Source organism: Cavia porcellus, unplaced genomic scaffold (assembly GCF_034190915.1).
Source record: "Cavia porcellus strain 051 isolate PalLab524CR breed Dunkin Hartley unplaced genomic scaffold, mCavPor4.1 scaffold_18, whole genome shotgun sequence".
Lineage (NCBI taxonomy): Eukaryota > Metazoa > Chordata > Mammalia > Rodentia > Caviidae > Cavia > Cavia porcellus.
Window position 1 is genome coordinate 21,089,266 of NW_026947501.1, and position 15,777 is coordinate 21,105,042.

The 15,777-nt window shown below is 46.8% G+C and overlaps 1 protein-coding gene and 1 long non-coding RNA gene across 3 annotated transcripts in view; one reads left to right on the forward strand and one right to left on the reverse strand.

The window, feature by feature from the left end:
* Window positions 1-1,186: 1,186 nt before the first annotated feature.
* Window positions 1,187-8,677, reverse strand: LOC134471289 (uncharacterized). Its single transcript, XR_010040590.1, has 2 exons — window positions 6,046-8,677; window positions 1,187-3,321 (listed from the first exon to the last, which is right to left on the reverse strand). It is a non-coding gene; the product is annotated as an uncharacterized LOC134471289 (long non-coding RNA).
* Window positions 8,678-8,906: 229 nt separating this feature from the next.
* The window catches only part of Meis1 (Meis homeobox 1), a 127,920-nt gene continuing 121,049 nt past the window's right edge, over window positions 8,907-15,777 (forward strand). Inside the window, exons 1-5 of one of the 2 annotated variants that reach the window (XM_063229527.1) lie at window positions 8,907-9,636; window positions 11,493-11,719; window positions 13,613-13,754; window positions 14,317-14,367; window positions 15,172-15,222. In XM_063229527.1, coding sequence (XP_063085597.1) covers window positions 9,625-9,636; window positions 11,493-11,719; window positions 13,613-13,754; window positions 14,317-14,367; window positions 15,172-15,222 — 483 coding nt within the window. In that variant the 5' untranslated portion in view covers window positions 8,907-9,624. The remainder of the gene's footprint in view (window positions 9,637-11,492; window positions 11,720-13,612; window positions 13,755-14,316; window positions 14,368-15,171; window positions 15,223-15,777) is intronic. The other variant, XM_063229528.1, reaches the window with a different exon arrangement.

The following is a 15,777-nucleotide window of genomic DNA, read 5'->3' on the forward strand; positions in this document are numbered from 1 at the left end:
TCCTCTTCCTCCTCTTCCACCTCCTCCTCCACCCCCTCCTCCTCCTCTTCCACCTCCTCCTCCTCCTCCACCTCTCCTCCTTCCTAGGTGAGAGCGCCAGCGAGGCGAGGGGCGCACCGATCTCGCCCTAGCGGTGCCTCCCCAGCCTTTTCGCGGTGGCAGGAACCCGGGAGACGGAAAAGCAACCATCTCCCCAGGGTCCTCCCGGGGCCTGGAGAGCCATTAGCGCACCTGAAATCATAACCTCAGCCACAAACGCGCGCTTGTTCCAACCCCTCCGAGAGGGCCGGCGGGGGTCCCCAAAGGCTCCCACGTGCTAAACAGACTCGCAGAGGACACTTGACCTCCGGAGAGGAACCGGGAGGTGGACTGCACGCTGGGCTCCTGCAGAGGGGCTGCCGTCCAAGAACTGGGGAGAAAGCTTCTAGAATTAGGCCAAGAGGCAGAGACCAGGGCGCCCTGGAGTCCGCGGGGAATAAAAGGCACCCTCCAAAGCAGCGGGACACCCGGGCCATCGGCCTGGGCCGCCGCGTCCTGGCCGCGCACTTCCCAGTCTGCAGCTGCAGCTCACCGGCCGCCACCCACCGCCTTCTGGGAGCTCCGAGGAGGAAATAGGTGGCGGCCTCGGAGACCCGCAAGGGGGGCAGCCAGCAGGGGGGAGCACCCCTTTAGCCCTTCCTCTTCCCAGGGGACAGGTTCCCCCAACACCTCCCCAGAGCCAGCCAGGCGTGAGCACGCTCTGCAGCCTCTGTCGCTGGAAGCAGTCTGGCGCGGCCCCACTCGGCCCGGGAAGCCAGCGCCTCCCGGGGTGCAGGCTGGCGCGGGAGCTGGGGCGGGGGCGCTCTGGAACCAGACCACCGCGCGGGGCCGGGCACCTCGGGATCCGCGCCTCCACGCACACGGGCTGTCGCTGTCGCGCGCGGCAGTCCTGCTGAGCTGACTGCTCCTGCATGCATGAGCGCCCCGGAAGTGACCCCCGAGCTGCCAGGGAATGAAGTTACCCTCCGTGCGCTGGGGAGCAGGGCTGTGGGCTCGGCTTCGAACCCAGTTGTTTGCAGTTGATACGTGGACTTGTCCCATTAGTTACCCGCTTTCCAAGTGGCCCTTTTACTCATAAACTACTCAGAAAAAAAAAAAAATGTTTTTAGTAAGCTATGCATAATGTGAAGTTCATTTCAAAACAAAAGACAAGGAAAGATGGTATTTATTTTTCATTTTTAAATAAGGGCACAGAAGAGTACATTTTCAGATATTCACAAGTCAATAACTGCTCAGCAGGCGTCCTTCGGTTTCTGGGTCTTCCCGCCTTGTATTTTCTGCCGCTAGAATTCTTTGTGAGCTGCAGGAAGCCTTCGATGTTTTTCTTATTCATTAGCTAACTCAATGAAATGTTAAAATATTTAGTTTTGAATAATCACTGGATTTTTGCCTGAAGGTTTCACAAATTGCGCCCCTTTATCAAGGCGAACATGGAGGCGAACCATGACCAATCTGGCTTATCCAGTTGCTTCAAAGGTAAATGTTTGCAGTGGGTGACTAGAGCAGGCTGCCAGACGTCTTCCAGTGCTCAGTCCTGTGCTCCCATTATTAGCTTAGAATACGCGGCATAAGCTCTGTTCACTTGTGGTCAGTTCCTGGAAGACTTTTCTGCTTTGCAGCTATTGTCATGGGGGCTTTTTGTTTTAAAATCTGGATCAAATAGAAGCTCACAAAATAATAATGATTCACAGTTCAGTTGCTCATGCTAAAGTTTCTAAGATGCCGACCCTCCCATGTCTGCAAAAATGAACTGAAACCATCCTGAGCTTGCCATGCTGTGAGTAGTGAATGTCAGCCCAGGTTCCTCAGGGTATCTACACTTAATTCAAGACTTAAAATCACTTTGACATCATACTCCATGACAATGTATGTTTGAAGAACACCACTGAAATATATTTATGCCTCAATAAAACATACTGAAGCTGTCTTTTTCACTATTGGGTTTTCATAATAGGCACCCTAATAGGCACTCACATATTCTAGGTTTTATTAAAATGTCATACAGAATTTTAAGTTCAGAAAAGCAGAAACAACATTAATAGCTCTTGTACCAAAGTCTTGTGCCTATTTTACCAAAATCAGTTTGACTTCATATATATATGGCTTTCTTAACAGAATTGCTTCTCTCTACTCATTGAAATTACTTCAAAAACTATGTCAGTATCAAATGGAGGTCAGAGTTAGATTCGTGGTTTCTTTCCCACTCCAAAGATTCCACAATGATGGGCTTCATAAGTATTTTTAAAGTCATAACCAAAATGTATACAGTATTTTTAATGCTTACAAGAACATCAAACAGCCTCTGCAATTTAATGGCATTCAACTGTGACTGTTACCCACACTTTCCCCCATTTATGCTTTCCCAGTGAAAAACACTTTAAGTTTCACATTTTCATCCACAATTGCCAGAAAGGGAACTGCACTAACATGGTTTTGACTAACAGTTTCACTCCCTCTCCCAAAACTTATTTTCTCAAGTACTTCGTAATGTCACTTTCCAAATCCCAAGAATTAATTTCTACATCCACCGTTATCCAGGTAGTAAATACACGTCAAGCAACTTTATACTCAAAATCAAGCCACTACCCACATTTTATTTTTCAGAATGCTGCCAGGTGTGCATGCCTGTAATCCCAGCACTTGAGAGGCTGAGACAGGAGGATTACCATGAGTTTGAGGCCAGCCTGGGCTACATAGTGAACTCACGGCCAGCCCACACTACATAGCAAGATCCTTTCAGAAAGCAAGAAGGAACAGAAGGAGAAAGAGAAAGAGGAGGAGGAGAAGGAAAGGAACGAAGAGGAGGAGGAAGAGGAGGAGGAGAAGGAGAAAAAAAAAGAAACTTCAAGTTATTTCTCAGAATGCTAAGCCTGTCCACTTTTTCTTTTTTTCTCCTAAACTATTGTACATGTATACACACACAGCTGTCCTGAATGTGGATCTTAACCTAACCTTAGTCAAGTGGGTTGAGAGAAGACATAATGTCTTCCCTTCAATTTGAGCCACAAAAAAATGCGATTAGATCGAAAGCCCTGTTCTGAGAGGCTCACTTAGGTCTTATGCCAGCACCCAATCACCCCTCTACCTCTCTCCCTTTACCCCTCCCCCTCCATTGTTAAACACCGGTCAAGGGAAAAGTTTGCCATCTAGGCTGCAGTTTTTCCATTGTCCAGTAGACGGCACAAAAGATCAAGTCTTCAAATGCTTAACAATTCACCAAGGGTGTTTGATGAGGTTTGGAGTGTGTTGTTCTTTTATTCAGCAGGTCAGCCAGTATTGGATCTGTGAAGCCAAGAAGTATCTCAAAACTTAGGATAACTTGCCAAGGTTTTGAAATAGTGTTTCGGAAAAATTTTATATATGTGCTCAACAAAATGCAGCTTCCCAAAATACATCCACAGTTATTAATGAGGGGAAGGTTATGAGAAATTCATCATTTATAAGTTATCATTGAAGAAATTAAATTGAAAAAATTATAAGGTATTTCATTTTAATTATCGTCTAATGGATAAAGTTATTTACAGCCTAACTCATCAAGATTCTATATCTTATGATTTTGCATGCGTTTATGCTTTTTATTAAAAACATTTAACATGTAACTTAATCCAGCAAATTAAAGATTGTGTTTCAAATAGGTTTATATATGCATATATGCACATGTATATAAAATACAGTTAAATACAGTAATTCCTTCCATGAAGTTTTGTGGGTGTCTTCTGGGGTTTACTGTTGGCCAAGGCCATTAGATAGAAATGACAGTCAAGACTTTACCTTTTCTAGTACAATGCATGATTTTGGCTAATTATATTTAACTAAAAGATTTCTATTTCTTTCCATTCTGCAGGTACTTCTTATGTCAAAGTTGGGGGAGGGGTAAAGTGTGGGCTAATAACTCATTTCCCAGTTAATTTTATTAAGAATTTATAGCACTGTTTAGAAAGTTTTAAGACAACCATAAATTTTATTAGGAATATTTTATTAAGCCCTCCATTTAATTAATAAAAGACCTCTATAAGTTCTGAAAATGTCAGAGCTAGTAATTATGTTAACCAGTGTAGTTTTTCCCCCTCTAGAGACCAAAGTGTTTTAATGATCTGAAATAGAAAAATAGTAAGGGAAGCCCCTCCTCCCCCAAAAGGTTTCTTTTCCCTAAACTTTAGTGTTTTCCACTCAGATCAGAGTGAGTTAGGTATTTCCCCTGCAATGGTCAAAGTGCCTTCGATGACCTCTCATCGACTTCTGAATTGGACCAGACATGCGTTGTTTTCTGAAGCAAAATGCAGTAAACAAATCTGGGAATCCTTATAGCCTGGAGTGCTTTGGGGCACTTGATTAACGTCCTCTCTAATCCCCCTGGGTGACCCCCTTTCATATCATCTAACCAGGCTTCTCCTTTTAATAGGCCTCTAACTAGTTTATTTCACTTTTCTCAAAGCCATTCATTAGTTTTGACTTCTTAGTATCTTTTCTCCCATCACATTCAGGCTCTTATCTCCAACATTCCTCTAGTATCTCTACTGATTTCAAATCTTATTTTCTTTAAACTCCCTTCCCCTTATTTCTGGCTTTTTGAAATGCAAATACTAATGTGGGAACAGATTTGGAGGATGGATGTTCTTGAAGTGCAAACCCCAACCCCACACGCCACAGGGCAACCTAAAACGCAATCAAAACATTTTAACAGGCATCTTAAAGTTAGGTGGCAGATGATAAACCCTTATCACACTGTGAACACAGCTGCCATACTCCATTGATTAACGGGCTTTTGTTTATTCTGGGCTGGCAAATACACACACATTTTACCTTAAGAGGTGATTCTTTAATTTAGGGTTTTTCAGCTGACTCATCAGGGTGAACTTTTGAGACAAAAGCTTAATTCAGGATGTGGGCTTTCCAAAGACAATTCCTTATTGGAGAACAGAAAGTTACAAGAGCGTTCTCCCAGGCCACTATACCAACAGTCCGGAGGAGCCCTGCTGGCTTTAAATGCCTCCTTAGAGGATGTGTAAACAATAGAGACCAAGGGCTCAGCCTGCCTGTTTTTTAGTCGCTGGTCTCTATCTTGGGGAAGATGCTCGGGATATGAGAGGGAAACAGAAAGGAAGGCCTGCATCACAAGAGCTGGAGCCAAGTGCCAGAACCCTTCTCCAGGCCAAGTATTTGTAAAATAAAAGTGTTATTGCCTTAAGAAGCAATGATCTGAAATAAGCTTAGGACAGGAACTGCCACAGAACTGACATCCATATCTGCAATAGTTTTCCAAGATACTGTATCTAGAACTGTCCCTTCACTTCTCCCTTTTAATAGTTGATTAATTGCTACCCTGTTAAAAGAGAGGTTTTTTTATAGCTATTATATTGCAACTCTAGATGTCCTCTCTGTAATTTCTCTCAGCGAGCACCAACTGTAATAACTGTTTGCTAATTGTAAAATCCTTATCCAGAATGAGGTTTGGGCAAACAATTTGTACTACTGTAATTACATTGTAAAAGTGTTTTAGTCCCTTGATTGTTCAGAATTAATCGTATGAAGGCCTTGAAGGAGTATTAGGTTCACAGTTACAAATGAAAAGACACTTCTCAAAACTATTATGAGTTTAAACTCACAAACTCTAAGTATCACATTCTGTAAGGAAAAATCTGTGTGTAGGTAATTTAAAATACATTTTAATGTAAAATTGACACATCGTGGATAATCACACATAATCACTCCTGTGCTTTGAAGAATACTGGTTATGTTTGCAAAGAGCAACTTACCTGAACCTTCCATTTTTCACTTCTTTTAGAAAACAAAAGAAAAAGTTACTGGAAGTTAACAATATAAAGTAAACCCTGTTGTCAAAAAATATATACTGTATATATAAAAACTGATCTTTTCCAAATCTGAAAAGGTGGATGCATGTCTAGATATCTCCAAGACCATTGCCTAAGTCTGACCAAGAACCTCTAGACCATGGTCATCTGAGGGGATTTCGCAGTAAATTTCTCTCAGTTGAATTATACTTACATAATTTCCTTCGTAGCTCACTTAAGGACCTCAAACGTAGACGTGCCCTGGTGGAAGTCTGCTTGGACCCCCATCCTCCTCCCCCCAGCAGCGCTGATCCCTGGCAGGCCTGCTGGGGGACCTCGCTCCCACCCCCTGGAGCGGCCTCGGAGCTCTCAGGTGTGGCCCCAGCCCTCCGGAGCTGGGCAACAGCTCGCTGCCGCCGGCCCAGCGCAGTCCTCCCCATGCTCGGAAAAGTATTGCGCTGCCTGGCCTAGCCAGCTCAGCTTCGCAAAATTGAACAAAAAAATCTCTTTTCTGAATTCACAAGGCTCCATCTCGGCTTGAAATTCTGCTTTCAAATTCACTTGGTGGTGGTGGGGGGGGGGCGGTATCAGACCTGGGCTTTGGCTCTGATAACTCACCTGGCTTTCCCCACTGCTGACTTTCAATCTCAGGCCTGCCTCAACCTCCCAAGCGATGTATCAGGGTAACTGTGTCACCAAACAGTACATTTTCATGTGATGAACCTAAAATTTGAGTACTGGAGACAGAAACTAAAAATTAAGAAAGAAGAAAGCAAAGACAGGTAAGTGCTAAGAGCTCCTGGGGGATTTTTCTGTTTTAATCGTTGAGCTCTTCTAACTCAAAGCGCACCTGAAGGTTTGGGGTGAACGCGTGTCGACCCTTCAGGCATACAAGGAGCAAGTTCAGTGTTGGGGGCGGGGAGGCTGGGAAGGCTCATCTGCTTGGCTTTCCGCGAACGCTCCACGGTTGGGATGAATCAACCCTGCGCTGGCCCCTGCGGAGCGCTGGAAGAAGCCATGGACGTCGCTTAGGGAGACTACTAGGGCTCGGTGGAACAGAATGCTGCTCTACGTTCTGATGATCGCCCGGGTCCCCTGCTCCTCACAAGCCCACTCAACGGAAACTTGAGTTCTATTGCGCGGACGGATGCAAATGCTCTTTCTTACTTTGCGTCTAAGAGTTGGCTTCACTGCATCTGTGAGCTAACCTTTTCCAAACAACGTCCGCATGAAGGGGGCCCCTAATCTTTTCCAAAACTCTTCCACCAGCTATCCCCCCTCGGGGGTGAGGGTTTGGTCCGCAGCTGGCCGGGTGGGATGGGGGGGAGGGCATGAGAGCGCGGGCCGGCAGCTTTGAGAGAGTCAGCCTTTTGGCCACCATCAGGGCGGGAATCCGGACTGGCAGTTTGCATTCCCGGCAGATCGAAGCTCCCTGCTGATCGATTATTTGATAATTGATTTTCCCCGCAGCCAATGCGAGGCCGCCTGGGCGGGGGCGTCTCCTGATTGGCCGAGCCCTCCTCCACGGCTGCCTACCGAGATTTGGGTGAGCTCATTTTCCAGTCGACCGCAGGGGGAGTTTTCTGCGAGGTTTCAGCTGGAGGGAGGGGGAGAAAATCTTCTCCGAGCCGAGCGAGCTGCGAGCCCTGCCTGGGATGTGAGCTTTCCAGCTGCTTGCGCTGAGGCGCCTGGGCAGACCCAAGCCAGGCGGGCAGAAAAATAAAGAGGAAAATAACTCCACTAAATATAATATTAAAGGGCTAACTTAGGATGGGAGAATAAAAAGAAGGGAAACATGTAAGCCCCGAGAATAGATATTTACGGGGAGAAAGTTGAAATCGGTGGCTGGCTTGGAGACTCTGAGTTGTTAGGTACGGGCAGCTTTTGTCTGAAATCTCAGCTCCCGAACTGGGTTTCTTTTTTTCTCTGGCATAAGGAGTTGTTGCCGAGCAGAGTCAGGAACAGAAAAGCGGAGTATGGGGATAGAAGTCTGGGGAGAAAAGCGCCGGGCGTCGCCGGAGGAAGACCGGGGGGGCGCAGAGACCCTCCAGACTCCGGCGAGGCCAAGGCTGAAGCCCCTTGGCGCCTCGAAGACAAAGGCGCCGAGGCCGCAGCCTGAACCCAGCGCTCCGGCCGCATCGCGCCGCGCCCTGGGCGCACGGCTGCCTCCCTAGCAGCGGGTTAGGGAAGGAGCCTCTTTCCCTGCGGCTCTCGGACCGGGCTCCGCCCGCCCGCCTGCGAGGTCTGACTGCTGGGAGCCCGCGTCGGGTTTCGCTTTCCGGCGATCATAAATAGCTTGGTGTTTGTAAACAGGCGCTGGGGGCACATTCCCAGAGCCCAGCTCATTGTTCCCTCCCTTCCTCTCTCACTTCGTGCGGGGCGCCAGGGCTGGGGCTGGAGCTGCCGGGACGTGGAGGTGGGGGCGTCCAGACCCAAAGTGACAAAATGCAAGCATTTCCTGTCCTCCGTCCGGGCGTCCACCTCTGACAGCGAAAATCTCTAGGCTGGGTCTGCAGAAAGCTCGGGCTACCTCCGCCCTACGTTCTCGGGACTCCTAGCAGAGCCTCTCCCAGCCCTGCGCCGGCTTCTCTTCTCCTTGTTCCCAGTTTGACTTTTCTCCTTGGGGCGTCCAGTTCTGAGAATCCAGTACTTAGCGCATCACCCACCTCCCCAGAAAAAAAATACTGGCAGACCCCAATAATTTCGAGGAAAGTCTTGAAGTCTACGCACGGAGCCCTGAGCAAAATAATTCCTGCTGCTGCCTGGCCCGCGTTTATTCCCAATTTATTTCAAGAGAGTCCTCTTTTGGGAGAGAGCCTGCAGGGGGAGGGAGAGAAAAAGAATATGGAAAATAAAACCGGCGGCTGGGTGCTGCTGCCTGCGTTTGTGTGCGTGTGCACGGGGTGTGTGGTGTTTGTGCCTGTGCGTGCGATTTAATGGAGCGCCTTTCTGCCTCTCCAGTGCGGACAGAGCTCGCTACGCGCACCCACCCCTGCGGAGGAACCTACTTGCTGCAGCCCAATGCATTGTGTAAGACGCGACCTGTTATGGCCACCACTACTTCCGGGTTCTAGCATTCTGGTCGGAATCCACCTCTCCGCCTGTGCAACACACACTTTACACACGCACGGGGACTGCAAGCGGACAGCATCGATCGTGGCTCCTTTAAGACAAACTCAGACAGACATTTTTTTTAACCCTCCTTCTCTAATCTCCCTCCAGTGCAGCAGTTGCAAAGACGGAGAGAGAGGGAGAGAAAGAGAAAGAGCGAGAGAAGAGAGAAACTGATTAGGAATTAGGACTGATTCAAGGGAAGAAAGCGCTAGGGCTTTGTGCATTTGAATATTAACATTTGAGGTGTTCTGACCAGAAGAAGACAGAGCGGATGATCATTCATTCACCACGTTGACAACCTCGCCTGTGATTGACAGCTGGAGTGGCAGAAAGCCATGAGATTTGGTAGTTGGGTCTGAGGGGCGCTCTTTTTTTTATTTTTTAACTGATTTTTTGGGGAAAGAAGATCTGCTTTTTATCCCCCCTTTTTTTCTTTTTGCCCCCGCCGCTGTCTTGGAAACGGAGCGCTTTTATGCTCAGTGACTCGGGCGCTTGGCTTCAGGTCCGGTAGACCGAAGATCTGGGACCAGCAGCTCACATTGCTGGAGACGACGTTAAGGGATTTTTCGTCGTGCTTTTTTTTTTTTTTTCCGGGGGAGTTTGCGTATTTGTTTCTTTTCACACTGGCCTTAAAGAGGATATATTAGAAGTTGAAGTAGGAAGGGAGCCAGAGAGGCCGATGGCGCAAAGGGTACGTATTAAAAACAATTGTGGAACTCAAATGTGAGATTAAATTGAAACGTGGCTGAAAGACACTGTTTAAAAGTTTCCTTTTTTCTTTCTCTTATTTTGAATGAGGCTTCTAAAGCCGTGGCCTAAAGAAGAGAGGATTTATTTAGTGCATCTGTAGATGTATGTATGTAACTTGTAGTTGCTAATTCACATAATCAAGTTTTCTACAGATTCCTTACCAACAGCTATATAAATAAAAATACATCTGAGCAATCATCTGTTTAAAAGGACTGCTAAATACAAAATACTCTAATTTGAGCATCCAAGACTCAGAAGTTTAAAGTTATTTTTAAGCTAAAATAAACAACTGGAAACTTCTGATATGTTATGTTATTGATTATGGTTATCTTTAATATCTTTTGAAGTACTTAGCTTTTTAAAGCAAATAACTGTCATAATACACTGCATGTGTTTTTCGGCTAGAGAAACATTCATCATTTAAAAGTAGTATTAGTTTGTATGGATTTTTATGCAAGTCAATACTTTGCAAGTTTTTCTTAGGTGAATTTTGTGCTAATTGAATACTAAGCACACAGCTACTCACTTTTAAAATGCAATACTAATTTCTCCAATATTTCTATTTGAATGGAAATGTAGTGAGGGTTAAGTGAGACAATGACAATCCGAGTGAGGTAGTTTCTTAAAGAAAGGGGGTCTACAAAAAGCCTTCCTTGCATAATTTGTGTCCTGGCCCTCAAAGCCCTGTTTGCAAAAGAAAGTTACTAGGCTGACACATTTTTCTTTACTCCTTTGGTTCAGGCAAATGTCAGCGTTCTTCCAAACTTTTCACACCTCTGGCTTTAGGAGATGAAAGTGGCAATTTCTTTTTTCTTTGAAAATCATTTCACTTTAGGCACTTTCACATCTTTGGAAAAGCTCTTGCCTGAAAGGAAGCATTTTTAAAAACCTAAGAAGCTAAATGCAAGGTAAAAAATAATGACATTATGAAAGTAGTTTTTCTGGACAAGAAAGATGGGGCGTTGTATGTGCATTTGGTTTTGAATTTGCTTTAAAACCTAAGGAGTAACATTGCCTCATTGATCTGTAGTCTGGGAGAAAGTTTGTAAGTTTTTAAAAATAAAGACATATTAACTTCTTTAATTATAGATTTTCTTTAAGTTGAGGCGGGGAGTTGTCCAATTCTGAATTTGGCTGTAAGGTACAGGGAAAGCGACCCCTTATTTGAGTTTCACTTATAATGGGGTCAGTTTATTTTATATGATTTAGCAGAGTTTGTCTTGGAAAGCTAGGAATATGCAATGTCTTGCTGGACTGCCCAGCCCCACTCTGGCTGGAAAATAAAATGAGAAGCCTGCCTGAATTCACGTGCTTGGCGGAGCTGTTTCCATCGTAACTTTTTTTTTAATTCCCCCTGATATGAAGGGGCTGTGAAACTAGGCGTGTTTACTGCACTGTCCTGGCAAGTTTTATTATTGTGATTTTCAATTTCCTCCCCCAGAGACATGCACGTTTTACCTTCTGCCCTCTGGGAGAATGCTTCTCTTTCTTTCCTTTTTCCTTCCTTCCTTGCCAAAGGATTCTGAATTTCTGAACTAGTGAATAGGGATACAAGTTAGGGCAAGAAGCTTCATCTCAGTGGAGTCTTACTGAGAACCCTAGAAACTGAGAACACTAGAAATTTTACTTTAAATTTATTTTAGAAATAGAAATCTCAACTTTAGAGATGCAAGGCCACCCCGAAATCCGGGTTGAAAGACCCAGCTGGACTGACCTTATATAAGCTCAAAGCCCTGTCCTTCCCCTGTTTGCCTGCCTGGCATTTTGAACCTTCTTTCTCTCCTGTTTGTCATGCAGTACGACGATCTACCCCATTACGGGGGCATGGATGGAGTAGGCATCCCCTCCACGATGTATGGGGACCCGCATGCGGCCAGGTCCATGCAGCAGGTCCACCACTTGAACCATGGGCCTCCTCTGCACTCGCATCAGTACCCGCACACAGCTCATACCAACGCCATGGCCCCCAGCATGGGCTCCTCCGTCAATGACGCTTTAAAGAGAGATAAAGATGCCATTTATGGGTAGGTACAATGGGCAGCAGGGAAGAGTTGAGATGCGTTGCTTTCCCTGTTTCCCCTGTGCTCTTGGTAACAGTTAAAGTCAGACCTCTCTGGATTGGAGGTCCATAGCTGGTGACTGTTTATTCACAATGCATGGAAAATCTGGGGAGGCGGCCTGCCATTCCGGCGCTCCCCATCTCCGTCTGCGCTCTGTGCTTGCTCTGGGCACAGCTTCGCTGCTGCGGTGGCCGCCAAGGGGTCCCAGTTCGGGAGAAGTTGTCTAAAGGTTCCACATCCCCTTTCAGCCTCCGGTTCAGCGGATCCCGATCCTCCCCAGCTCTCTTTCGCTCCAGAGCGCTGGGGGTTTCAAAACGCAGGCGCCTTTGTGTTGGAACGAAACTTTTAGTTTAAGGGAAAATCTTTTAAGCCACCGATTGTTCTGACTTGCTAAGTTTACTCAGCAACCGTATGCTGCCTCTGCCACTGCACAATACAGCCAAGGGCGGACAGTTGCAGGTCAGGCAAGGGGGAACATGTTTTGCATTTAGGGGGTTTGACCACTGAAGTCAAGGAGAGGAGCTCACGCTGAATTGTTACAGACACTAAGAAACTTCTAGTCGTTTTAGCACTTTGTGTTCAAAAGCGAATCCTGTAGGATTTAGCCAGAAGTAAATGCCGGGTGCTCTGCGGCCAGAGGTTTTTGGCCGCTGCTTACACCGTGTTCTAACTGGCTATCCGATTAGACCCTGCACTAGTTAAAAAAAAAAAAAGAAAGAAAGAAAGAGAGAAAGAAAGAAAGAAAAGAAAGAAAGAAAGAAGCCTTTTGAAAGTCAGTTGTGCCTACTATGTGCTGATGAATTTTGGGACCGCTTTTTACTTTGCAGTAACTCTTTTATTTCTGTTTATTTCTTCTTTTTAAAATCTTGCAACACTGACCCTTTTTGCTGGGGGGGAAATATTTCTATTTTATTTCCCAGTCCCTTATGCAAGAGCCTGGTTTAAATCCCAGCTTTCTGTCCATAGTGTTAAGTGCAAATGGTTTAGACTCTGGGACAGAACATTTGGGGAAGCTTTGAAAAGGACCCCAAACTATTAAATTTCCACCTGGGCTGTGAGAGCTAATAAAAGACTGGAGACACCTCCTTGGGCATTAGAAGAAGCTTTTTTTCCCCCCTTTCCTTTTCTTTTCTTTTTTATGGGCTGAGACAAGCGACATCTAGGCCCTTCACAATACTACTGCTGTGCCCCTCTGCAGAGACAAAATGAAAGGCTTGGCCACTGGGATATTTGAAGGAAGTTTCTTTGGGGGGCCGTGGGGGGCATCCACGGAGGGAGGGGAGGGCTCAAGGAGCTGAGGAGGGGCCAAGGGCCTCAGGGTAGGGGTCTGAAGGTACAGCCCTGTGACAGTGGGTCCTGCAGCCTCTGAGGTCCTGGGCTCTAGTTAGCTGGGCGCCTGCCACTGGGATCCTCAGAGCCTTGGGCTCTGCGCGGCCGCCTTGGCGGAGCCAACACCAAGCAGCTCCCGCACTGGCTTCGGCCAGCGCCCAGCTCCTGCCCCAGGTCCTGCAGGAGCAGCCAGGGACCAGGGTCGGTCGGGGTGGGAAACTTAATTCAAAATGGCTGCTGGAACCAACCGCTGGGGTTTGATTCGTAGCAAATGTTGCCAATTTCTCTGGCTAGAGATGTTGAACCGATCATCAGATACGGTCCAGGGGCTCAGGGCCTCTGACTTCAGAGCCCAGGAGGAAGGGGAGGTGAGCAGTCACCTGGGCGGGGGGCAGGAGAGGGGAAAAGTAGATGACAAAATCAGGGAGGGGTCTCTGCCTGGAGGCCAGGCTGCTTTTCCTGGGCGCCTTTTTACCCTGACTCGGGACTAACCATTGTGTTGTTTGTGACTGTTGTATTTTCTTACAGACACCCTCTCTTCCCTCTGTTAGCACTGATTTTTGAGAAATGTGAATTAGCTACTTGTACCCCCCGCGAGCCGGGGGTGGCGGGCGGGGACGTCTGCTCCTCAGAGTCATTCAATGAAGATATAGCCGTGTTCGCCAAACAGGTCAGCAAAATAAATGTTATTAAAGAAAAAAAGAAAGAAAAAAGAGACTCTTCCCCCCAACAAAACACAAGCACGCACACACACATACACACACACACTCGGCAAGCACATTCCCAAAGTGGTCAGCAGATAGATAGACAGTCCACCCTAAGCCCTGTGCGTTGCATGTACCCTGAAATGGCCCTCCTGTAGAAGTATGTTTGCAGATAACTTCACCCATCTTTAAACCCACTCCCTCTCCACAAAGCTGAGACAGAAAGCTCAGTCCATAAAAGAAAAGCACGCCCCCCACACCCTGTAGCTGCTCTGGTCTGGAGAACTGAGCAGCCTCCCGGAGCAGCCTACTGGGTCGTGGAAGTAAGGCTGAGCCCTGGGCTGCTTCTGGGCTTGATCCATTCTGAAGGGATTCTGCGTGGGACAGAGTCACCGAGTCCCTCCGGAAGGTTACACCTGGCCCCCGACAGTGTGTTAAGATGTGAAACTAGGAAGATGACCAGATTTCAAATATTTTCTTTCTTTTTCTTCCCCCTCCCTCTCCCCTGTCCTTCTCACTTGTGTTTAGATTCGCGCAGAAAAACCTCTATTTTCTTCTAATCCAGAACTGGATAACTTGGTAAGAGCTGACCCCTTTACTCCCTGCCTCCGTCTGTCTCTTCAACCCACCCCACCCCCAGCCTCCTCAGCTTTTCTTCAAGAGCCCTGAGGTTTCTAGACTGGTCTTTCCGTAGCTGCGAGTCCACTGGGCTGCATATGTTTTGGTCCACGGACAAGTGACCGAGGGACAAGATCCCAGGCCAATAAATTCATCTCAAGAGGGCCTGAGCAAGCTGGCCAGGGGAAATGCGAGCTTTTGTTTTTTATGACAGCCGGGTTGCACGGCTCTAATCAGCGCTGGGATTTATCTCCTGGCCTGTCAGCTTGTGATCTTAAACTTTGCGGACTTCCCTGCGCTCCAAGTCTCAACACCAAGGCAGGGACAGGCAAGAGCCCCTCAGCAACCAGTTTACCTAAAAGGTGTGCAGGAGGCAGCCGAAAGTTTGCAATGTGAAGAGCCACAGTTGGGGTCTATTTGAAGTCTCTCCCATTCACTTCTTCCAAAGAAACCTCTAGCCCAGCCCTGTGGCCCTTTGGGGTTGGGGCGGAGCCAGTGGGATTGAGAAAGGGGAGAGCTGTGGAGGAGGAGAGTGTTTATGACCCCCACTTAGATGCTTTGTTGTTGTTTTAGTTATATTTTCTCCTTAAGAAATATAAACCTCTAGATGGTACCCAGTCACTGCTATTAAGTTTTAGTGGTATTGCCATAAATCAAAATAACTCTATTTACTGGGGGAGGAGATGGGCCGGAGATGCAAGAGCTGTGATAGCCAATTTTCTGCAGACTAGGAATGGGATACTCATTCTTTTTGTGTCTTTGCAGATGATTCAAGCCATACAAGTATTAAGGTTTCATCTGTTGGAATTAGAGAAGGTAATTTCTTTGGCCTCTTTCCCTTTACTTCACCCTAACCCCTAAACACATGAGGGGAGGCTTCAGAATGGCTGAACTTCAGGCTTTTGAGATATTTGCATAAATGTCTTTCTTTCTGGTAATTAGTGTCAAGGCCAATCTTAGCATCCATTTCTCTTCTCAGTTTAATTACAATTTCAGCCACTAAAACCAGGATCACAAACGCCCTAGCCTTGTGTTCCTGCTTTAATACCTTGCTGGCTTTGTGTAAATAGTTGCAATTGTGTGCTTCCGAGTTGATGTTTAGAATGCTGTTGTGAGCTTGCTTCCCAGGTTAATACCTCTCTGGGCTCCTTGTGTCCTCCCCTTCTTTGAGGAGGGAAAATAAAAGTTTTGTTTAGTTTTTCTGAGTTTCTGGACGACAGCTCCAGAGCAGAGGCAGGTCACAGAAGAGGTGGAGGGGGAGGTAGTGGACTGAGCAGGGAGACAGGAGAAGTTGGTTGGGGGCAGGCACATTAAACCTTTCCCAGAGACAAAGCCGGGCTGATAATTGTGGCAATTTCTTGAATCTGAGAA